This window comes from Dermacentor silvarum, chromosome 7 (assembly GCF_013339745.2).
Source record: "Dermacentor silvarum isolate Dsil-2018 chromosome 7, BIME_Dsil_1.4, whole genome shotgun sequence".
In the NCBI taxonomy this organism is placed as follows: domain Eukaryota; kingdom Metazoa; phylum Arthropoda; class Arachnida; order Ixodida; family Ixodidae; genus Dermacentor; species Dermacentor silvarum.
The window spans coordinates 120,164,269-120,188,942 of NC_051160.1; the positions used below are offsets into that span (position 1 = coordinate 120,164,269).

The following is a 24,674-nucleotide window of genomic DNA, read 5'->3' on the forward strand; positions in this document are numbered from 1 at the left end:
ATCGCTCTACGGTAAATGAATGTATTTCGTTTGAAATTATTTTAATGCTGATCTAGCAGCATATATTACTTTCGATTACTTTTTATTGCAATAGCCATTAGATGGACACTACAAGCGCACTTTTGCCGTAACCATCGTTGTCGCCGTGAGGTTCCGTATAAAGTCCAACGGCGATAAAATCATCGCCGCGCGCCGTACTCTGTATGTGCTAGTGAAAGCGTGCGAGGATGAGCCGGCAACCACAGCTTAATCTCGCGCACGCAAGAGAGGAAGGCGGCCAGAAGCGCACGGTCTTCGTTCGCTCGCGGGGCACGGGGAGGAGGCGACGGAGGCGGTGGAGGGAGGGAGGGGGGGAGGGGGGTGCTTTATGCTCTAGCGGCTGCTGCCAACGGATCTGCCGCGCAGGCACCGTGTCCTGAAAGCGATCTGCTATGTCGCCGAAGTGTGCGCCAGCAGGGGCCTCAGTCATCAATGCGATCTGCGATGGCTACAAAGTGCATGCGCCGAGTGCCGGCAGCTTGGCATGCGCTGTGCTTTGGACGTTTAGTTCGCGTTCAAGCGGGACGAGAGACAGCACGAAGGTCAATTTGCCTGCTGCTGCAGGCGCGCTTTCTGACTCCAGCGTTTTGACGAGTTACCGTGGTCATCGATCGAGCTGTGTTCATGTTTACCTGTGCGCGCGTGACACGGTGCTTGCCTGTTTAGTTAGTAAGCGAATATTAAATACTTTATACTGCCAATAAATCTACTATCCTTGCTTTGCACAGCTGTCTAATTATTTGCTATCGCAATCAATGCTTCGCCGCACGGGCGACACTGCGATTTTTTTAAAAAATTGCCTATGGCAGGTAGCACAATTCTAGTCAATGAGCTGGTTTGCTCGAAAAGGCGCGCATTACTGGCAGAAAAATACATAATTGACAATTAACTAAATTACCTAATTATTTTTGGGAAATTGCCATATTTGGAAAATTGCCTAGTGGGAGAGAGAGCAAGGCATATCCGCTTGAAAATAATTGTGTGGATGACACGGTTTACGAGATATGCGCCTCCAAAATGCGCTGTCGCTGTCGTGGAACGAAAACGACAGCGCATTTGCCAGCCGCTGTCGTTCCATGTGCTTTCTTAACGAAACATAGTTTTCTCGAAAGTAACTCGAACGGAAATGCATTTCTCCGCAAAGTTCGGGAATTAATATCTCAAAACTTTTGTCATCCTGACAATTTGTTACAAGTGGATCCGCCTTCGAACTACCCTGCTAGAATTTGTAAATTGCAATATGCGCCAGAAAGTAATTAGTTAAAACCTAATATGTTAATTTTTGTTCATTAGTCAATAATGCGTTTAAATTGTTTCTGCAAGTAATGTCCGCCTCTTAGAGTAGACCAGCTCGCGGACTAGAATTATGCTGTCTGCTACAGGCAATATTGAAATAATTTTGAAAGTGTTCGCTGAAATATCCGGCATGCCAATGAAAATGAAACTTTCTGTGCTGTCCCTATGTAAAGTTAAAGCAAGTATTGAACAGGAAAACGTTCTTTCTCACTTTCACGCTTAGCTGCTTTTTGGCGACGCTTCTCGATAGCTGCCTTTACTAATGGTAATGTGAACTAACGTTTTTCTTAAGAACTGCTTACATGACGCTACATCTTTCCTGCAGTGTTGTGGCTCCGGACATGCGTGGTTACGGCTACACCACCCGGCCAAGCGACACTGCCGAATATATCATGCCGAAGTTAATCGGAGACGTCAAAGGGCTTCTTGATAAACTGAGCAAGTACCTTTTTTTGCCACAAATGTTGAGAGACACATTACGCACGTGCTAAGAATACTACCGCAAGTGCTTAACACAGTGTAACGAATAAATTTGTACTGGCATGTACCACTTCTATTAAAGAATCTGCACACATCTTTCATAAAGGTGTCATCATTTTCACGCAAAGGTTGCCCATGCAGAGATGAATGGGTAAAACAAGGTGCTAACGCTGATTGCCGATTATTTCCTGCGATACTTCTATTATATCTTCTCTTGCTATTGTGAGGTTATATAAAATGTTCATCCATTTCGCCACGTACCTATTATGCGGCGAACCCGTGAGTTTTGCCGCGGCGCGTCTTCGAAAGAAGCCGACCGGGAATGATACAGGGCCGCGAGAGAACGCATCATAACCACTGTTTGCCGTATAGTTCAGGAAACAATAGTCACTGAAGTCTTTCGAATATCTTGCAACTTGGAATGCTACATTGCCTTTCTTCAGCGGACATTTGTTTTTCACATCTCAGGCGGAAGTGAACCAAAACTGCTTTGGTAGTATAGTGTTTGAGCGGCATTTCGTATAGTCATCTATCGAAAAGGGGGGGGGGGGGGTCATTTTAGCGATTTTTCGTTTTGCTGTATTCTTCCTGAAAACACGAGTGACACGTGACCATTGTGGGTGTTCCCTCAGATACAAGTCGCACGTTACTTACCTTGAAATCATAGCACTTATCGTGTGAGGGCCGATCTGAATTTTAGTCCCACTAGCCCTACTCTAAGATAGTATTATACCCAAGTGATGTTAGAGTCAGGGCTCGAAACTTTATAATAAAATCCTATAGAGGTCAATAAAAGTGAGAATAATTAGCATTTCTAGCCATCGGCGTAGTAAACATGCTTGCCGCTCGATGACACCTTTTAGAGGTTGCAATGCAAGGGGTACGCTACTGGTTCCAAACATTGTCCCCTGAGAAAATGCTCAACCATCACACAATTAAGAGAAAGCCGAGAAAGACGTTCTAGGGCTCGGAACGCACCATCTTGGCGGCAGGCACTGAGGAATTGTCATGAAAGAGAATATTCTGATAACGCCTGAAGCGTCAAGTTATTAAGGCTAAATTCCGGGTAGTTTATTGAGAAAATAAAACGTCTACAAATGAGGCGCTGTAATGCGCACAAAGGTTGTAAAGAGCGGAATTTGAAAGCGCTCGCTTCTTGATAGCCGTTGAGGTGGATAACTAAGTTTTTTTTATCGTGCAATGGCACCTCTTCTCCATTTTACAATATTTCCTACTTAAAACGTGCAAGTAGTTTTCACACATATTCTTCCTGAACAATTAAGACATACTCGTTTCTGCTGCCTAGCTGTTTTGCCTTCCGTGGATGACTGGAGTACTTCTTGAATGACTAAGAAACTGCCACCTTTCCTCGCTCACCTTCAGACCCCGGCCACAAGCGAGAAGTTGTGCTCGTGGGCCACGATTGGGGCGGCATGATCAGCATGTGCTTCGCCACTTTGCACGAGAAAATGATTGACAAGATGGTGCTCATCAACAGTATGCATCCCAAGGCCTTCATGAAGCAGCTTTTCCGCAGCCCTACGCAAATGAGGATGTCATGGTGAGAATTCTTGCCGTTTAAAATTAGCGAAACAACTGTGAGCCTTTTTCGTGAAAAGGTCCCTAAAATGTTTCCTTCATTCAAATATGTTTTTTGCGCTGTACTCAAATCATATTAACATAGACATGAAATGAGCACAAAAAATGGCTGGGGATAAAATTAAGGGGCCGCCGCAAGCGCAGATCAAATTCGAAGAGAGGATCACTGTATCGCAAACGCGCAACCCCCACTCATACAGGCCACAATAAAAATATAAAGCTGCCTAAAATGCTCATCGCTGGTGTTCATTGCCGTAAAAACATTTTTATTTCGTCGTTTCTTCTTAACCATTGGCAGATTGTCTTTGACCGGAGTGGGGAATCAATTTACAGAAGTATTGCTGACGCAGTTTCTCAACAATTCAGGCATAAATGGCACGTATGTCGCCTCAAAGAACTGTGTTGTTTTGTGCGCAGGTACCAGCTTCCATTCCGACGCCCTGTTGTGCCCGAGCAGTATCTGATCCTGAAAGACTTTGCCTTCTTCGACGATGTGCACAAGGGCTTCACGAAGGAGGAGGAATACGCCCACAAGTACATGTACTCGCGGCCAGGTACTCGCCTCCTCTCAGTTTCGGAGCTTTCATGTCTCAGACCAGTAGAATGACAATGTTGCACATTCGCGAAAACTCTGGATGATAATCGGCGGTAGAGTGAAAGCGCGAGAGGAGTTACTACTTGCTTATTGGAGGCTCCTGCCATAGTCTCACACAAGGATATTTGGAAAGCACAGGGAAAGTTCAAGAAAGAGCAATCTTCAATCCCGCCCAATGGAAAAAAGGCGAGGGACAACTAGATTGTAACATTCTGGTACTCTACAGCTCAACGACATACACGTTGAGACATTGAATCTTACAGGCGCATCAGTTGCTGCAAAGGTGGCTAAAGCAAATAGAAAGGCTGTGATTCGAAATCGAAATTTTCAACTCACTGAGCGACTTGATGATCGACTAATTAGCAACCTGAATTTAATTATTTGTTCAATAATAAAGAAATTTACTCTACAATAAAGACATTAAAGACGATTTGCCCTGAAAGTGGTCGCACTTCAATAGAGCGAGCGTAAAATGTGGCAAGCGGTGCTAAAATAAGTGACGTCACGGAGGCGAACCTATGACGCCAAGGTATACTAAGAGACAAAAATGTCGAGCACACAAAACCCCATTATTTTTACCCGAACCTAATACCTTACCGTTTTAACAGCTTAACGTGAGTGATTTACTGGCCTAGAATTCCCGTCTGTCTCGTACCCTGTCCCGCCGACCTTCTTGCGTACGTACACCCCCCCATTTAAAGTGGAGAAATATAACAAAATTATAAAACGTCGTCCTGCAAGTCTACTTATCAAAACGGAACAGTACTTAGTGTTGGCTTACTAATTGTGTGCTGCATTTAGGAGTTACTGTACGTACATAGATGCACAGGTGTGTGCATATGCCCTCGTTATGCAAAGTTCCTTTCTGCAGGTCTTTAAATTTCACCGTTGTTTCTTCCTGCAGGAGCACTGACCGGTACCATCAACTACTACCGCGCATTTAACAACGACAGTGACCAGTTGAGCAAAATACCCTACCGTAAAATCAATGTCACCACACTCATCCTATGGGGCAAAAAAGATGAGTTCATTACCACGCCCGTCGCCCGATACAACCAAGAGTGGTTGTCGAAGTCGATGGTGGTCTACTACGAAGGAGCAGGTCACTTTGCCCAGCGGGAATGCCCCACGCATGTCACCGAGCGCATCCGCGAATTTGCTAGCACCGGCAGCGTGAATGTGGCCAAGGACACCCGTTGGTCTTGGTGGAAGCCGGCCAAACCCATGTGCAGCGAGTCCAAGGAAGCAGGTGCTGGGTGGACACCCCAGAGTCTTCCTTTCATTCCTGATGGCGCGGAGCTTCCCAAATCCATGACACTATAGATACCTTCAGTCTCCGCAACTTTGCAGCTTTCCGCCGTCAGAAGCTAAAGCATTGAATAAAGTTGCTATTCACGACGGATTTTGATATTATAAAATGCGTCTATCACCCTTTGCGAACGCCTGTGTATGTCATACAGAATTACTACCCTCTGCCACAAAAAATAATTACGTTCATAATGGTTTTTCGTAGTGTCAGCAAAGGGGCATTGTGGTCACGGTTGCTTTCAATGCTATGAGTGCAGCTAAGGCCTTAGACTTTACAATTATGAGCTAGAGCGGTATAAATATGTCCACAGCAACAGCTCTTCATGTGAATACCTCATTCTATTGCGGCGAAGGAAGTTCACTACCAACATGAATAAACACCATGCTTACAACTTCTCGCTCAGCTATAAGAAATATAAAAGCTAGCTTTGCGAAAAAGCAGTTTACAAAAATATGGCACGGGATTGCTGATATTTTTGATGACCGGCGTTTATCCAAAGCACGCCGAAAAGAGCGACAGGCCCACTGTCGTTCTTATGACTGTGCTTCCTCTTATAGGTTGTGTTTCAGAATCTGAACCATGCTACACCAATTGGCCCAAATTACCATCCTATTCGAGAGCAAAAGGGATCACCGGATAAACTCTCGCGTTACATGTGCAAGACGGAGACATCGAAAGTGAGAAGAGGCTTGGAAAGAAGCTAGCATTTCCAGTTTGCTACCCTGCGCAGAGGTGCTGTAATTGGGTTAGTAAAGGGTAAAAAAGGGGGACAAATTGACTTCGAGGAATGGGAGCTCTTTGTTCAGTAGTTCTCGCTCAGGATAATTAACGCGAAAAGATGCAATGCAAATCAAGGCGTTATACAGTATGGTTGACGGACGAGACACAATTTATGCCGATGTTACGGCAGAACTGTAACTGCCACCGAGATACAATTTAGAGAATTTGAAGGGAACGTTATGGCCCAGTGTGTCGAACAAAAATAAATACCGTTTCGGTTCGGGTTTGTATTCAGCGAGCTCTCAGTTTGTTCCGGTTCAGTGCCCGTCAAGAGAAATACAAAAATCACAGCCCTTCCCCGGTGGAGAAAATTGTGGTGAGCGAAGCTTGTGGAAAGACGACGCTGTCGCAGCCGTTACGCTTCGTTTGCCATAAAGTAAGGGTTAGCGTTTCGTATATATGTGATCATGCTGGTAAATAGACAACGTGACATTGACGTTGTGTTGACAATGGCATAAAAACGACTGCGCGACGACTATGGCGTGACCACAACAAGATGACGAGAATCGAAGGACGAAATTATAACACCGACTATGGAAGACGAAGACGACCATATGTTTACGAGGCAATGACGACAATGGCATGACAATGAGTGTATTGCGGTAATGCGTGATTACAACTGTATGACGACGATAGTGTGATGATTATTGCATGACGAGAGTCAAATAACGAAGCTGGAGGGATGGAAACGGAGCTACTACGATGGCCTAACAACGACGGAATACAACGGATGCATGTTGACCGTACTATGACGATGGCGTGACAACGGCGGCATGATGCGAGCCGGATGACAAAGCTTCAATTGCAACGATGCAACGACCGTAACGGCATCACGACCACGAGTGCATACCTTTGGCTTAATCTATTGCACAGCATGGGCCACTTAGCCATCCCAGTAGGCGTGGCAATGACGGCATGACGAGAGTACGATGACAAAGCTGTTTTGACGGCGATGAAATGGCTGCATTCGCATCTCGTCCATGAGCACACACACCTATTAGCAGAGGCTATTGACAACTTGGGCAACAGAGTCGGCGTAGAAACGCGTGACGACGACCGTATGACGAGTAGGATGACGAAGCTGGCGTCATGACGACGTTATCACACGGCGTCATGGCGACAACGACGGTATCACAACGGTTGCATGATAGTGACTTTTTGACGACGACAGACGTCGAAGTGCTTTGAACGGCCAGTCGCGTGGAGCTGCGTAACTGAATTGTCGCTTTTTGCCTGAAGATTCCTTTATTCAAACTAGTGGTGTACCACGAAAGTAAAATTTTTGACGTGCCTCAAATTTTTGAGGTATCGGTTTGGCTGACGAGCGAGACATGACGCGGGAGTGTGATGTGAACAGACGCATATCTTTATTGGGCGGCCTTTATATGCCGAGCAGAACGAGAAAGGGTGCGTACCCTCGCCGCACAACCATATCTTGAGGGGGCGGGTTTGACACGAGGCGCACGCTGCGCAAGATACGATACATCCTCCTTGTTGCATAAAACAATGGAAATCCAAGAGAATATATTCAAAAAGTGTTAAGGTTTCATTCACGGCACTGAACAAAGTTTTCGTTATAAGCTAGGAGTTTAGGCGGCTTGCGCTGTCGCTGTGATCTTATTAGAATTGGTGATGCGTCTATGCCCGTGCTCCGCGCCGCATCACTGGACCCCGGCAAGGTCATTGGCCCCTCCTGTGCCGTTGTAGACTGCGCTTCATCCTCACTGCCTTCGGAAGGCCAGGGCTGAAGGTCTCGCTGGTTAGCAGCAGGTGTCTACGATTCCGTCGCAGGAGCCGTTCCTGCTCTGTCGTGACGTCGTAGGACCTGGGGTGTCCGGACGGTCTGAGAACTTTAGCTTTGCTTGTCCAGGCCCCTTTTGAAGGCATACGAACCGTGGCCCTTGTTTCGAGCGGCGGCAACAGTCGTCCGGGACGATTGGTCTGGGAGCGCTTCATGATGGCGTGGTCCGGTACAGTCCCCACGTCCGGCAAGGTGTTGCGCAATCTTCTGCCTTGTAATATCTCCGCTGGGGCCTGTCCGCACTCTAGTGGCGTTGTCCTGTAAGAAAGGAGACCAAGCCAGAAGTCTTGCTTTGCTTCATGCGTTTTTTTTTTTTAGAATTCTCTTGATAACCTGGACGCCTTTCTCGGCCAAACCATTCGATTGCGGAAATCCTGGACTAGATGTGACGTGTCGAAAGTCGTATGCCTTTCCAAAGGACCTGAAGTCATGACATGAGAATTGAGGGCCATTATCTGTCTGGACTTCCAATGGTATGCCATACCTAGAAAATATGGCGCTGGTTGCCTGAATAACCGTGCTCGCCGATGTGTCTCGTAGCTCTTGCACCTCTGGAAAATTTGACAGGGCGTCGTATACGCTGAGGTACGACCGTCCGCCGTACTCAAAGATATCGATGCCAACTTTATGCCACCGCTGTTTAGGCACAGGGAGCATCAGCAAAGGTTCTTGTGGCTGCATGCATGCATACTTCCTGCAAATAACACATTTCTGCACGAATGCTGCAATGTCAGCGTTAATGCCAGGCCAGAAGACAAACCGTCTTGTCCTTTCTTTGCATTTGCTGATGCCCATGTGCCCTTGGTGAATTTTGTCTAGGGTGTCCCTTCTCCAACTGCTTGGAATGATTACTTTGCAGCCTTTCAACAGCACACCTCGTACCTGCGTCAGCTCCGAAGAGAACGGCCTCAGCGGACCCTCAATGGGTAGCCCGTGTTCTAAATTGTTCAGCACCCCTTTCAGGTATGCGTCTCGACTCGTTTCTGTGGCCAGCTGTTCCCATGTTTCATTGCTGACGAGGGATGAAACGACACTCACCGCGTGCACTTCCACGTCTTCGCTGCTGACGTCACCGGCACGACTTGAGGTGGGAGCCCGTGACAGCATGTCGGCCAGTAGCAGCTGTTTTCCTGGAACGAACCGCATTTCCGTGTCATAGAGTACCATTCTCAAAAAGAATCTTTGCAGCCGGGGCGGCATTTCACCAATTGGTTTCTGAGCGATAGCGAGCAAAGGGTGATGATCAGTCTCTACGATAACTTTTCGGCCATACACGAAGTGGTGAAAGCGTTCGCAGCCATAAACGATAGCCAACGCTTCTTTCTCAATTTGCGAATAGCGCTGCTCGGCTTCAGTTAGCACTCGTGAGGCATAGGCAACCGGCTTCCATATCTCATTGTTGCACTGGAGCAGCGCCGCTCCGATTCCATTCTGCGATGCATCGCACGATACTTTAGTCAACTTAGTGGCGTCAAAAACGGAAAGTACGGGCTGCCTGCTGAGGTCGTTGCATAGTTGCTGCCACTCAGTCCCGTGGTTTACAGTCCATTCAAACATTGTGTCTCGCTTCAGGAGGCTTCGCAAGAGCGTTGTCCGTTCTGCTAGTGACGGGAGGTACTTGCCGAAATAATTGGCGACTCCTAGCATTCTCTGGACTGCCGATTTGTCCTCCGGCGCGGGCGTCCGCAGCATGCATTTTATCAGCGAGGGGCTTGGTCTGATGCCGTCCTTGCTGATCACATCGCCAAGATACTCTATCTCTTCTACGCCGATGGTGCATTTGGCCGGGTTAAAAGTTAAGCCCGCTTGTTCGGCTGCTTGTAGCGCAGATCCTAGGCGCGCGTCATGTTCTTGCAGAGTTGGGCCCCAGACGAGAACGTCGTCGACGTAGACTCGAACGCCCGGAAGACCATCAAAAATCTCCTTAAGGTTTTCTGAAACACCTCTGATGCGGATGCTATACCGAATGGTAATCTCAGGAAGCGGGAACGGCCGAACGGCGTTGAGAACGTGCAAATATTAGAAGTCTCCTCATCGAGCGGTATTTGATGGAATCCTGAGTTTGCATCTAAGCGGGAGAACAGCATCGCGCCAGACAGCTCAGCTTATATGTCCTCACGCCTAGGCATCTCGTAGTGCTCTCGTTTCAGGCATTGATTTAGTTTTCTTGGGTCTATGCAAGTGCGTAGCTTCCCGTCTTTTTTACGAGCAATTACAAGTGGACTCACCCAGTCCGTCGGTTCATTGACTTTTGTGATGATGTGGGCCCGTTCCATGCGCTCTAATTCTTCCTTAAGTGGTTTCTGGAGAGTCAGGGGTACACGTCGAGTTGGTTGGACCACTGGTACGGTTCCCTTGTTGAGGATCATCTTGTAGGCGCGTTTGACGCAACCCGTACCGGTGAAGAGGTGACGGAATTCGTTGACAATTTTTTCAGGGAGCCGCCGTTGCCTCCGCTGCCTTGCAAACTTGCTCTGCCTTATCTAAGGTTAATTTGTTGTCACTGAGCAGCTTTCCGCGGGTTTTATCATCGCTTAGCCCAAAAACAAGTTGATCCCGGATCATGGAATCTGTTAGTGCGCTAAAGTTGCACTCACGGGCCTGCTTTTTCAAATCCCGTAGGAAGTGTTCAAATGGTTCACCGGGGGCTTGACTCATGTTCCGAAAGACGTAGCGCTCATGTGCTTCGCTGTACTGTGTAGCGCAGTATTCCTCGAACTTCTTCACAATCGTAGCATAGTCTTCCTTGCTCTCGTCCTCTGCAAACGTGAAGGTGTTGAAGACTTCGAGTGCTTCTTCGCCGGCAACACTCAGGAGTAAAGCTGCCTTCGTCTTGCTTGATCGGGGTTTTGCAGGGGGGTCGGATGCGGTCAAGAAAAGCTCAAGCCTCTGAATGAGCAGCTTCCAGTTCTTGCTGGTGTCTCCTGACAGACGCAGTGGGTCTGGTGGCTTGAGGAAGTCCATGGCTGTTCTGTCGTCGCCTTCCTTCGGTGAAGTCGTGGGTTTGGCTAGCCACTTCTGACACCATGTATCGGTTTGGCTGACGAGCGAGAGATGACGCGGGAGTGTGATGTGAACAGGCGCATATCTTTATTGGGCGGCCTTTATATGCCGAGCAGAACGAGAAAGGGTGCGTACCCTCGCCGCACAACCACATCTTGAGGGGGCGGGTTTGAAACGAGGCGCACGCTGCGCAAGATACGACACACCTATGTTTTCTGCAACATTGACTTTATTTTTATCTATGAACTCCATCAAACCATGGAACCATATGTCGCGAACTGAGAGCCAGACAACGAGTTTGGCCATATCTTGCTTATGTCTGGGTAAACCTTGCCGCCACCGATGAGTAGGTCTGGAGATAAGAGAGTGGCTTATCATATAGCCTTAGTTCATTTTAGGTCCGTGTTCTTGTCTCACAACGTAATACTCCCAAACTTATGTTCTAGATATGGTATGTACAATGGTGATATTGTATATATATGCGTGTATACATTGCTGAATTTTATTGCAAATCTAAGGCGGTTGCGGAGATTGCGAATGTAAGCAAAAGGCCACTTATTAAAGCGAATAGCTCCCTAGAAGCGTCAGAGTACTGGGTTACTACGAGAACTGTCGTTGATGGTTTCTGCACAATCTTAATACGATTTGAATTCCTTGGGAACTTCACCCAGTCTTCGGTATGTTTCTAACCTCTTTCAAATACCCAGTTACACAAGTCATCTACGAGCTTGGGTCACGACGCAAGCCTTTTCGATTATGCATGACCCAGTGCGTCTGTGCCCAAATAGACAACTTGGGCAACTCGGTTTGGGCCTGAACTTGGTATGTTCGGGAATAGACAACTTAGGCACTCCGTACGTGATAATGGATTATGGTCATTCCTGACCCATCCCCCAGAATGACTTTGACAATGTGACACATGGGGAAGTAACTTTGAATATTGCTGCGAACCATGCCTTCTGGAGTGTTTTATTGTGTGTTTTGTTGCCAGCGTCTGGTACGCTGCGGGGCGAGACGCTGACTCGTTTCTGGGCGAACGCTGACTCGTTTCTCGCAGAACGCGGGACGCGTTTCTCAGCGAACGCTGGTGACGTCTCGATCACTAGAACGCAGCGGAGAATGGGAGAGGGACGCGTCCGCTTGGGACGGCTGCCAGCAGAAGAAACCCGCCGACCGCCCGTGCACGTCACTCTGTTGTATGCTCCTTCGCCGCTTGTATCGTTTATGAGTTTCTGCGGAGCGTAAGTTCGCTCCAATAAACCTTGTTTATCGAAAGAACCCTGCATCGTCCTTGGCTCCGTGACATCTGGTGGATGTGCGGGGTACATGAACCCTAAACCCCCGGCAAGTCGCCAGGCAAGCCCAACTCCTGCCAGCCGCCGACAGCAAGGACTTCAGCCGTCATTTGGACTGCTTCCGGAGAAGGAGAAGCAAGACGATGTCGTGGCCGCCACTATTAACAACGCTGCCACCATGACCAGCGCTACCAATCCTCCCTTAATTCTTCAGCAACCCAGGGAGCTGCCAAAATTTCATGGGTCACCCTCGGAGGATCCCGAATACTGGTTGGAGCAAGTCGAACGGGTCAGGCTGTTTAATCGCTGGGACGACGAGGAGACACTGAGGCAAGTGTTCGTCTACCTTGAAGACTCCGCTCGGACCTGGTTCGAAAACCATCAGAGCTCCCTAGAGTCCTGGCAGGAATTTAGGGCACAACTTTTAACGACCTCCACCACGGTTGTGCGGAAGGAGCGGGCTGAGGTCCTGCTGCCGACGCGCATGCAACACCCTAACGAAGGTGTTGTGTTCGTCGAAGAGATGAAAAGGCTCTTCAGGCGAGCTGACCCTGCCATGGCGGAAGAAAAAAAGTTACGCTTCTTAATGCGTAGCGTGAAGGAAGAACTGTTGTCAGGGCTTGTCCATAATCCGCCCAAAACCGTCGCCGAATTCGTGTCCGAGGCCAGCACAATTGAGAAGGCCCTCGAAGTGCGTGCTAACCAGTATAACCGCCCTCCTGTTGCTACGGCCAATGGGAACTATTCCGACGCATACGCTACACGAGAGCGTCCGCGCAATAGTAAAGGAAGAGCTGCGGAAACTGTTCCCAACGGTGCCGAAACCCCAAGTCAATTCGCTGCACGACGTGATCCGCGAAACTGTGCAACAGGCACTGGGGACTCCTACGCTGCCAGAACCACCCCGTGAGCCGCAGGCTATGGCCTACACTGCTGCTGTTCGCCCCCTCGCCCGCCCGTACCTCGCCGTCAGGAGCCGTCGTACTACCGTGCTACGTCGCCCGCCCGCCCAACTACGGTGCAACGCCCAACGCCAACCCTTACAAAAGTTTTTGTAGAAAGTCTATATAAAGTGTATAGACATTTGTCTATGAAGTCAACAGACTTTTTGTAGACATTTCTTTAGACAAGTCTACAGACAGTCTATGGACTTATGGCCATACACTACTTGTAGACTAGTCTACAAAATGTCTGGGTCTATAGACTGACTATAGACTGTCTATAGATCAATGAACATTCACTTTTGTAGACGAATGTCTGTACTAATGTCTATAGATAAAAGTCTATAGGATTATATACATCTGCTTTTGTAGAAATAAGTCTATAAAATGTCTGTAGACAGATGTCTATAGACTATCTATAGACTGTTCCTATAGACCAGTTTATAGACAGTCTATGAACTTATGGCCGTACACTTTTTTGTAGACTAGTCTACAAAATTTCTGAATCTATAGACTGACTATAGACGGTCTATAGATCAATGAAAATTCAATTTTGTATACAAATGTCTGCAGAGTGTCTATAGACCAAAGTCTATAGGCATATATAGTTTTACTTTTGTAGACCTAAGTCTATGAAATGTCTATAGACTATAAACTATTCCTATAGACCAGTCTATAGTCTGTCTATGGACTTATGGCCTTACACTTTTTGTAGAATGTGGTACAGTCTGCTTACAGAGAGTTCCTGTAGATCAGTCTATAGCTAATCTATAGATTTAAGCCTTACAAGTTTACAGGGTGTCCCAGCTAACTTAAATTTAGTGAAGTTGTTCAATGAAAAATAATATTAAGAAAAGGCGGTGCAATAAGATCCGATTTTAACACCTAAGGCGTGCATTCGGCCTTGAATTCAGAGGTCTGACCTGTAGGTCTTTTTATGATCATATATCTTGCATCGTGTTGTTTTGTAACCTTTCATTTTCATTCACCAGCTTGGCTAAAACTACTGGGACACCATATATACTACATAATACACCACATTTTGCCAACTATGTTTCGTCAGGCAATGTTATTCTATAAACACTCGCTGCTGGGGTTTGCTAATAAGCAGTTTATTTCAAATGTCCATAAAAATGTATTGTATCCACTATGCAAATGGGAACATACATAGGAAACTGTACGTAGAAAAGCACGCATGCACATGGAAGCAGTCCAAAATCTAAAACACAATCCACGTTGTTCCTATATTGGCTATCGAGTCCTTTAGCGCTTTTGAGATATAGCTGCCTTATTTATTTGTTATTATGTTTATTTATTTGGGCACCTGATAATTTTTACTCTATAATCCTTTGTTCTGCCTCCGGAAATAAACGAAACAAGTGGCATAGGGCATGCTTTGACATGTAATGAAACTATGGCGTTACGGAATCACGTAATACTTATGCTAATAATTCTAGTCATAAGTAGTGTTCAGAAATTGTTATATATCCTTTAATGTTTATATATGTTACGTCTTCTCAATAAGTGACCTTTCGTCAGGAAAATTTTTCTTCATTGTATCTTTTAGATGAAATCTTTGACAAGGCCTTACATTGCTATTTCATAGATGTCTATATTTGTGCGATGTAATCCGCACAAAACAAGTAAACTCCCTCATGTGTTTAACTGAATCTGCTTGTCGCATGGCTAAATCAAGAGACGCCAGTCTCTTGGCGGTGCGAGGGGACCCAGGCTGTGAAACTGAATTGTCTCCTACTCTGAGGTCTTGCAAATACTCATATAAGCTAGTCACTTCAGTGAACAATCTTTCGAGGTCAGACGAAGTTTCCAGTGTAACTGTTATCAAAGGTTATATATATATATATATATATATATATATATATATATATATATATATATAACCTTTGACAACAGTTACACTGGAAACTTCGTCTAACCTCGAAAGATTGTTCACTGAAGTATAGATATACTGAATATATATATATATATATATATATATATATATATGGTTGATATGCACATGTATATAAACTGTACTGACGCCATGTATTGTATTCTGATGAAGGCCGGACCCCGGCCGCTTCATACGCGCGTCTACTTCGCTGTGAATATTTACCCGGACCCAGAATCGCTTTTTTCTGGTATATATATATATATATATATATATATAAGCATACTTGGGTGGGGTTCGGAAAGCTGGTCAGCCCGGAAAACTGGCGCGGATGGCACCGACGTGGAGGACTGGCTCGCTATCTACGAGCGCGTAAGCGTACCCAACAAATGGGACGAGGTAGGAAAATTGAGCAACTTGGTCTTTTACCTGGCGGGAGTAGCGAGTCTGTGGTACAACAACCACGAATCTGATTTTCCGACCTGGTCCGCTTTCAAGACTGCCATTATCGACATGTTTGGCCGCCCTGCAGAACAGCGTTTGCACGAACGTGCTCAGCAGGCCGGGGAATCTTTCACAAGTTACATAAAAGACATTCGGCGTAACTAAACGGCTGCCCCGTTTAGTTACGCCGAAGCCGTCCCTGGACCTCAGTCGTTCGAAGCGGTTGTGCCGCCTACGTACGCCGATGTCACTAGGCTCCGTCTGCAACCCACCATGCAGCCATATCAGCAGCCGCTACGTCCATCGCGTCCTGAGCCATGGGTGGGATCCTCTCCGGCAAACCGTTGGCGCACTTGCGACAAACGTCCCATACATATGCTTTGTGTGCGGTTACGCCGGCCACGTTGCACGTTTTAGATGCGAAAGCATCTTATGCTCGGGGCAGTGTCCGTCCTGCGGCATCCGCACCCATATTGCGCATGCGCAACTCTCCCTCATTCTCCTCTCCTACGCAGGTGTGCGCTCCCCTCTCCCCCTCTCCGCCACAGGTGCGGCGCAGCAAATCATTAATGTGGAAAGTTGGGCGAGTTGGTGATTAATCATCATACGATATTTGTGGTGGCAGCGAATGTCGTGTATTCTTGTGTATTTTCACATTGTCATTGTCAGTGCGCTGCTCCACCAATACGGTAGGATGAAGCAAATCATTCCAAATAACTCTCTCTCTCACTCTCTCTCTAAGGGTACGCCGGTAGGCGGCGCAAGTGTCACGGCGCAGTATAAAGCGCGCGTTCGCTGTGCTTCCATCATTCTCAGTCTATGCAACGATGTGCGTGTGATATGTGAAGTGCGCGAGGCGATGCAAGAAAAAAAAGCAAATCTAAAGAAAAGTCCACGAGAGACTATGAGAAAAGAAGAGGAAGAGAAGAACGGAAGTGCGGGTACGTGCGATGGTGGAAGATCATCATCATAATCATGAAAGAGGGAGAAGACACGTCAGCAGTTGGAACAAGGGCAGGCGGCTAGGGTGCAGAGGTGTGAGCTTGACGGGCGCTTGGACCCGGGCTTACGGGGCCTCTACCTGGCCGGATCTGCACTTGCCGACGACCTGGCATCTACCCACGGCAAGCTACGGTTTGCTCGACAGTGAGCGCTCTCCGGAAGCTGGAGGACGAGGCGCGGAAGAGTGGGCTGCCAGGTGACTGGGCCTGGATGCCTAGGCCTTCCCCTCGATCACAGCGGACCTGCTGGAGACGGTCGAGACGAACATATGTGACCTCTTCTCAACGGCAAGACCTTGCTTGAGCCAGCGTCACGTCGGCCGTTCGAGACTTGCTCCCTTCCTCCGACCCCAGGCTTCATTTTGCTGGTGCCACCTCCACATAGACTTCTCGACCACCATCCTCGCCTATAACTGGTGAACACTTTACTTTCACGCGACCTCCGCTTGTTTTGTTACTCCTACGTATCTTAGTGAACTCTAGCTTTGTTCCTGAACTTATCCGTGTATCGCGTGATATAACTGTCGTTGTAATCTTTTCGCTTTCTTATTCCTAGTCCGTGTATATAAGAGAGTGTTATTTTCTATTGATAAATGTTTCCCTTGCGTGTGGTTTGCAGCCAGCCTTGTCATTTATTGGAAGCACCAAGGCGCAACACCTTGGATGCGTTTCCTATCACACTATAAAGAGCCTAGTCATCATAGTGCGAAACGCCATGAAAACGTCAACGTCGGCGCTAGTTAAAGCGGCAGCGCCACCGCCGCGGAGCAGAGGAAGGCTCGGGAAGCCGAACGTAAACGTCAGCGTCGGCAAGCGGACCCCGATCTTCGGGCCAGGGAAGCCGAACGTAAACGTCAACGTCGGCAGGAAACTTCTACGGAAGCAACACGGGCTCGGCACGCCGAAGTGGAACGTCAGCGTTATCAAGCTGACCCCGAACTCCGGGCTCGGAAAGTCAAAGCGCAACGGCAGCGTCGAGCGGCAGATCCCGATCCCGAAGCGACGAGGCAACGCGAGTCTGCGGCCAGAGCAGCAACACGTTCGAGGCCATTACAACGCCTGGGCTTCGACGGTGCTGACGCGCGGTTCAAACACGACTTCCTCGATCGGAGCTTTGGGCACAGCTGCAACGTGTGCGACCGGCTTTGGTTCGATAACAACCTGAGCAAGGTCGGGAACGTCCAGAACGAACGTCAGCGTAACGCGGCCGTCGGCGTGCTTCGACGCCAGTTCAGCACCAATACAATACGTTCTCATTACATTCTCTCACTCTAACTTTCATTGGGTTGTGTTGCCAAGTGAAACGAAACAGAAACACGATGCGCACCCCCCGCGATGCTTTCACATCCCACCATGGTTGCCCGTAGGGTGAGATAATGTGATTTTTTGCAATCGCGTGCAGCCGCCTCGAGTCGCATCAGTGCAGCCGCCCTAATTACGATCCATCGCCGCCTGTGTCACCGACGTTACGCCCAGCTCCATCTACCTGCCGTTCACCGTCTCCACGAAGTCGCTCATTGTCGCCGATGCAGCCACATCAGGTCGCACGAGATCGGGAAAACTAGTCGTCGCAGTCCACGAGGCAAGGGCTGCGACGCTATCGAACTATGAAATCCCTCAACAGAGACCATCGAACATAATAGACGTGTTTGTAGACGGTGTTCGCGCATCTACCCTTATAGGCACTGGAGCCACCGTATCCGTTATAGACGCAAAACTTAGCTGTTTCTTACGAAAAGTGACGACGCAACTTTCGGGGCTATCCCTTCGTACGGCTAGCGCCCAAAGTATTCACTCAACAGCAGTATGCATAGCTCGCGTCGTCATTCGGGACGCCATGTTTGCCGTCGAATTCATCATCATTCCTGAAGCTAAACATTTCGACAGAATTACCTGTCTGGTTGGGAAAATTGATTAAGACTTTGGTTCGACAACAACCTGAGCCGCACACCGCCCCTCCGAAGAATACCCCCTGGAGAAGGAGCCGAATTGATTCCGAAACTTCGGGCTCGTAAATTTCCTTATTTGGTTGGAGTCAATCTCTAAGTCTTCATCATCATTCCTGCATGCTCGCACGACATCATCCTGGGATGGGATTTTATCTCCCGCCACAACGCCGTCATTCAGGGCACACCCGCCGAAAAAACTTTGGCCGTTTTTAGAGATGACGCCGGCAGACAGACCATCGCTTTCGAACAAGATACTCGTCACAGACGATACCCAAGTGCCTCCGAACGCGTCAGCGGCTGTGTCAGTGTACTGCGACGGTCTCTGCGACATCAGTGCACTCCTTTCGCCATCTGAGCGCGTTTGCACTGAGAAAGGATTGTTGGTGCCCTTTGCGACAGTGCAAATCACTCACGGTGACAGTGCTATTTTTGTTAGCAATCCATCCCCATATACTGTCACATTGCTGCGAGGGGCACGTCTCGACAGAGTAGAACCCCTCAAAGACGCACAAGTAGTGGACGCACCCGATGACACGCACTGGCCCAGCTCCTGTACGCTCAGCGCTGTTTCGAAGTCTCATTCGTCGCCTGAATATGTATTTGGGTCCTCCCTCGATGAAAACCTTACGCCGGTCCAGCGTTCACCGCTTCTGTGCCTGTTGGAAGAATTTCGCCCATCTTTCGATGTCGCGCAGACTTCCCTGGGCTGCACGTCCACTGTCACGCATGGCATCGACACTGGCTCCCGACCGCCACTGCGGCAACGTCCATATCGCGTATCTCCTGCAGAGCGTCGTGTAATTAACGAGCAAGTCGACGACATGCTTTGATGGGATGTTATTCTAACATCAAACAGTCCCTGGGCGTCTGCGGGAGTTCTTGTTCCGAAGAAGGACGGTTCCGTACGGTTCTGTGTGGACTACCGACGGCCCAAAAAGATAACCCGCAAGGACGTCTATCCGCTGCCACGAATAGACGACGCGATTGACAGCCTCCAAGGAGCTGAATTCTTTTCATCGCTCGATTTGCGCTCAGGGTAATGGAAAGTCCCTATCGCTGAGGACGCTCGACCAAAGACAGCCTTCGTCACGCCCGACGGCTCGTACGAATTCAACGTCATGCCGTCGGACTGTGTAATGCGCCCGCGATCTTCGAGCGCACGATGGATACCGGCTTGGGCAACCTGAAATGGCACACGTGCTTGTGCTACCTCGACGACGTCGTCGTTATCGCTCCGGACTTCTCCACGCATCTTCAACGCCTCCGGCATGTTTTGACGCGTTTGAGCTACGCCGGCCTATAGTTGAACCTAAAGAAGTGCCGATTTGCAGCAGGGCAACTCACAGTACTGGGCTACGTCGTGTTCAACAATGGAATTCTCCCAGATCCAGCCAAGCTACGGGCCGTAGCCGAGTTCCCCAGACCTACGTTCGTCAAAGAACTGCGCAGTTTCGTAGGTCTGTGTTCCTACTTTCGACGTTTCATTCGAAACTCCGCCACTATTATATCGCCGCTGACGAAGCTCCTTGGCAGTAAGGGGTCCCTCGACTCGTGGTCGTCAGTGTGCGAGGACACGTTCGCAAAGCTCCGTCATTTGTTGACGTCTCCGCCCATACTACGCCACTACGACCCTACGGCCCCTACAGAGGTACAAACGGACGCCAGCGGTGTTGGCCTTGGCGCTGTCCTTGCGCAGCGCAAGCCAGGGTTCCCTGAATATGTCGTGGCGTATGCAAGTCGTACGCTTACTAAAGCCGAGGCCAACTACACCGTCTCCGAAAAAGAATGCCTGGCGATCATCTGGGCCCTTACGAAGTTTCGCCCTTATTTGTATGGCCGCCCGTTCGATGCCGTTACTGACCACCATGCACTATGCTGGCTGTCGTCATTGAAGGATCCCTCAGGCGGCCACGAAACGTCCACGTTGAAATCGCGAAATGGAACGCAAGCGCCAACGGCGGACGGATGCTGCTAACCACGACGCTGACCTAACTGGGGATATCGAACGCATGCGACAACGGCGATCCGAGGACACGCCGTTGCGGGCAGAGCAGCGTCAACGTGGCAATGGCGAGAACGCGTTCGCTAACGACGTCAGTAACGGCGTTGCCAATGGCGCGCGCGCGCTTGGGTGCGATGTAGACAACGACGTAACTGACGGCGTAGCCATTGGAGACGTTTAGAGAAACATACAGCGAACGGTTTTTGGACCCAGAATTGACGGCATCCGCGTCTCGTCGAGCAAGATGGGCTGGTGGATAGCCGTGATTATGGAAGTCGCGAAAACCGACCCCTCTATAGTCTAACGTGTGCGTCGTGCCGTGCCGCCAAGATGCATGCGCATTTTATACGAAACTAGGAGTTTCAGGATCTTGTTGGACGTGCCGCCACCAGTATCCATCAGCCCATCTTGCTCGACGATACTAGAGTGTACTAGATTGAGGGAGTGGGTCCAACGACGGCTCTGCGCTGAGGCATTTTTTATTGAAAATACAGGTGGCGCCACCGTCACTTTCTTCCAAATGAGCGGTGGGGCTCGCCGGCCGGACGCTTGTCGCGCCGGAGACCCCACCGCTGTTGCATGGAGCTTTGACTGGTGGATACTCTGTGGCGGTAACACTGAGATCATTCCCCACCGATCTATTGGAAGTAAAATGAAAAAAGAGCGGCGGAAAGAATGCAAACGACGCCACAACGGCGGTGCGTCGAGCAGACGACCGCTACTCGGCCCGCGAGCTCGCCTCCGCCAATGAGAGCTGCCGAAACAGCCAGAGTCAACGTTTATTGGCCGGAGATTCAGAATAAGGCGACGGCAGCGCCGCCACATTTCCCGCGTTTTTTGCTTCACCCTCAGCTAAGGCGTCCGCTGGACCCACCTCCCCCATTCTAGTACACTCTAAGGATGCATAGAGTAACATGCGGATCACGAGAGTGGCCACTCCAGCGTAAAAGCGGCTGAGCTACGCAGCTTCATGCCGCCTGCTAGAGGGCAATACACCACTCCCTGTCTCATGTATAGCACATGTATTACTATACAGTACATGTATACTATACCTGGTTATAGTATACCTGTAGTAAGTACATGTATAGTATACCTGATTAAATCAAGCAGGCTAGGTGACTATTTGTCGCCGCCCCGTTTCAAAGGGGATGCCAATAAACCATCATCATCATCTCCAAGGGAACGCGCGTACTAGTTATCTACTCTGGTAACCTTTATATTGCACTATACGTCTGCTTGACTACGTGGCTGTAGACGTAGACCTTATTAACGGGATCAGCCGGCCGTGAGCGGTGGATGATAAGACTAGTATATAGAATAAAGCATAAGGTTTCGCTACACAATATCGGCCATGGTGTGATCAGGCAAGGCGTGCGATAACGTCTCCGTGGTCTTCGCTGGGTTCATCTGCCTGAACGTCTGTCTGCTTGGCTGCTGCTTGGTAAGAACGCCTTCATTACGTTCATTTTTTCCCTTCATTACTTTGCAAATTGCTTATGTATTGTAACTTCAGCCGTAATCTGACATTTGTCGCATTGTGCTGTTCGGCACAGAGAGCTTTTTTGTGTTCTTCACTTCGCGCTTGATATTCGTGGATTGCTTCACATTAAATAAGAAACAGCAATTTGGAGTGCTGCGCAGCACGTTTGCGAGAAAATCGTTTTTTGGCGCGAGAAAGTAAGTCGGCACTTCGGTACACGTAGTTTGAATTCAATGCATGTGTGTACAATTGTGTGAAAGAATGGAGTTATGCTTAGGATCGTTATTCGTGGAGTTCGCAGATGGCTTGAAGCCATTTTCACGAGCGCAATTAGAGAGAACTTGCGAATTGAGAAGAATGTTTGTAAGCTTTGGCTACGACGTATTCTGAATAAATACTCCTGCCTCAGTACCGCATGCATGACACCGAAGGTTGCTTTTCTTTTTTTCTTTAACTGCGGCAGTTGCACGTGACGCTTTTGGCGAAAGGGCTGGTGTGAAGTGCGTAGGTGAAAATTAGTGTGAAGGCGGGAGAGAAGCCATAACCAATACTTTTTTTTTTCAGGTGATGCCGTCCGCAGTCATGTACTACGGGAATTACTGCTGGTTTGCGTGGTGCAATAACAATGGCAGGACAGGGAGAGAGCGTGGTTGGCTGACAACTGCAGTGAGCAGCCTTCCATTCCTTGTTTGCTATGCAGACCGAAACTACCACTTAATAATAAAGGTCAGGCTTCAAAGGACGGATGTTGTTTTCCTCTCTAATGCTAATGCTGTCTTTGGCAGTTTTACTGTTCGGTGGGTTTTTCATAATATCGCCTGTTTATTAATTTTGTGAAATTTATTCTCAACATGAGGCAGCTGTATTGGCATGTCCTGAACTTTGCAGTGCACCCATCTTTTAATTTCTGTGCTTGCGTGCATCGAACATTGCAAAAAGAAAGTGTGCATGTGCTTGCTGAGAATATGACTTGAAAATGAATAGTTTCGTCTCTTCCAACACGTGTCATCTTTATTTAAAATGTCCGCATAAACACACAGTGGCATCGTGCGCTTGCTGCTACATCTGGCGGTGCAGCTTGCACGAAGCTACTTGATGCATGCAGCAACGCGATAAAAGTTAAACTACAGCCTCCGGCACGGAAGCGATCTTGGAGGCCGTGTAATTTTTCTAATTGCCAGAAGATAGCCTTCAAGATTAGTTTTCCTGCGGTCCCAATCTCTGAGTCGGTGTAGATTCCACACACCCGCTAGGTGCGTTGCGACCCCAAATCAGCCGGAGGGGCCTACGGAAGTGTACACTCTTATCCTTGTATATTTCACTCTGGACGATATGCGGATGCGGTCCATTCAGGGTGACGAGGCCGGCGCGAAACGCAGCATGTCGCAATTTGACGCCGGCTGCAGCCGGGGCGCGCCAACGAACGCCGGATACGTCGGCCAAGCCTCGCACGCGACTATAGAGTGCTGCGCTTTCGCTGTCGTGGCGTTACCGTGCCGAGCGCGCTCGCGCGTCAATACGGCGGACATATTATAAACTATAAAGTGGCGTTGAGAAGACTGCGCGCCAACGCCGAGTATCGTCCCGATACTCGAGGTGGGTTAAGTTTGGCTAAGAATCAGCCAAGCCAAACCAAGTTAAAAAAAGGAAACCAAAGACAAAGCTAAGAACCAGCCAAGCCAAACGAACTTAAGCAAACGAAAGCGAAGTTAAAGCTATAGAAGGACCACCAGCTTCGCTGTTTGCTCAGTCTTCGCAGCACTTACTGTGACGCTGCCCAAATGTTTTCTTGGTTGTCAGTTTTGCTTTCAGAGAGCCCCCAAGCGTGAAATATTTGTTTGCTTATCTGACAGAGTAGTTTGATTATTGAAAATTCTTCGGTAAAATGGATACCTTATCTGCTACAAACTGCTCATTTCCCTTACCATATAACCAGGGGAAAAGCGGCTGGAGAAGATGGAATAACAGTAGATTTAATCAAAGATGGAGGAGATGTCATGCTTGAAAAGCTTCCGGCTCTTTATACGCAATGCCTCACAACTTCAGGTGTGCAATAAAGCTGGAAGAACGCCAACATTATACTCATCCGTAAGAAGGGAGACGTTAAAGAATTGAAGAATTATAGACCCATTAGCTTGCTTTCAGTATTGTATGAAATATTCACCAAGCTAATTTCAAACAGAATCAGGGCAACACTCGACTTCAGCCAACCAAAAGAACAGGCTGGCTTCAGGAAGGGATATTCTACGATGGATCACATCCATGTCATCAACCAGGTAATAGAAAAATCTGCGGAGTACAATCAACCTCTCTATATGGCTTTCATAGATTATGAAAAGGCATTTGATTCAGTAGAGATACCAGCAGTCATAGAGGCATTGCATAATGAAGGAGTACAGGAGCCATACGTGAATATCTTCGCAAATATCTACAAGGATTCCACAGCTACCTTGGTTCTCCACAAGAAAAGTAAAAAGTTACCTATCAAGAAAGGGGTCAAGCAAAGAGATACAATCTCTCCAATGCTATTGACTGCATGCTTAGAAGAAGTATTTAAGCTCTTAGACTGGGAAGGCTTAGGAGTGGGGGTCGACGGCGAATATCTCAGCAACCATCGGCTTGCAGATGACATTGTCCTATTCAGCAACAATGGAGATGAATTACAACAAACGATTGAGGACCTTAATCGAGAAAGTGTAAGAATTGGGTTGAAGATGAATATGCCGAAAAGAAAGATAATGTTCAATAGCCTGGCAAGGGAACAAGAAT

General features: G+C 48.3%; 1 protein-coding gene across 2 annotated transcripts in view; it reads left to right on the forward strand.

Moving 5' to 3' along the window:
• The window catches only part of LOC119459708 (epoxide hydrolase 4), a 72,854-nt gene that overhangs the window by 25,673 nt on the left and 22,507 nt on the right, over nucleotides 1-24,674 (forward strand). Inside the window, exons 4-7 of one of the 2 annotated variants that reach the window (XM_037721355.2) lie at nucleotides 1,661-1,773; nucleotides 3,199-3,376; nucleotides 3,832-3,968; nucleotides 4,914-5,431. In XM_037721355.2, coding sequence (XP_037577283.1) covers nucleotides 1,661-1,773; nucleotides 3,199-3,376; nucleotides 3,832-3,968; nucleotides 4,914-5,332 — 847 coding nt within the window. In that variant the 3' untranslated portion in view covers nucleotides 5,333-5,431. Of the gene's footprint in view, nucleotides 1-1,660; nucleotides 1,774-3,198; nucleotides 3,377-3,831; nucleotides 3,969-4,913; nucleotides 5,432-24,674 lie in introns of those variants that run through there. The other variant, XM_049671154.1, reaches the window with a different exon arrangement.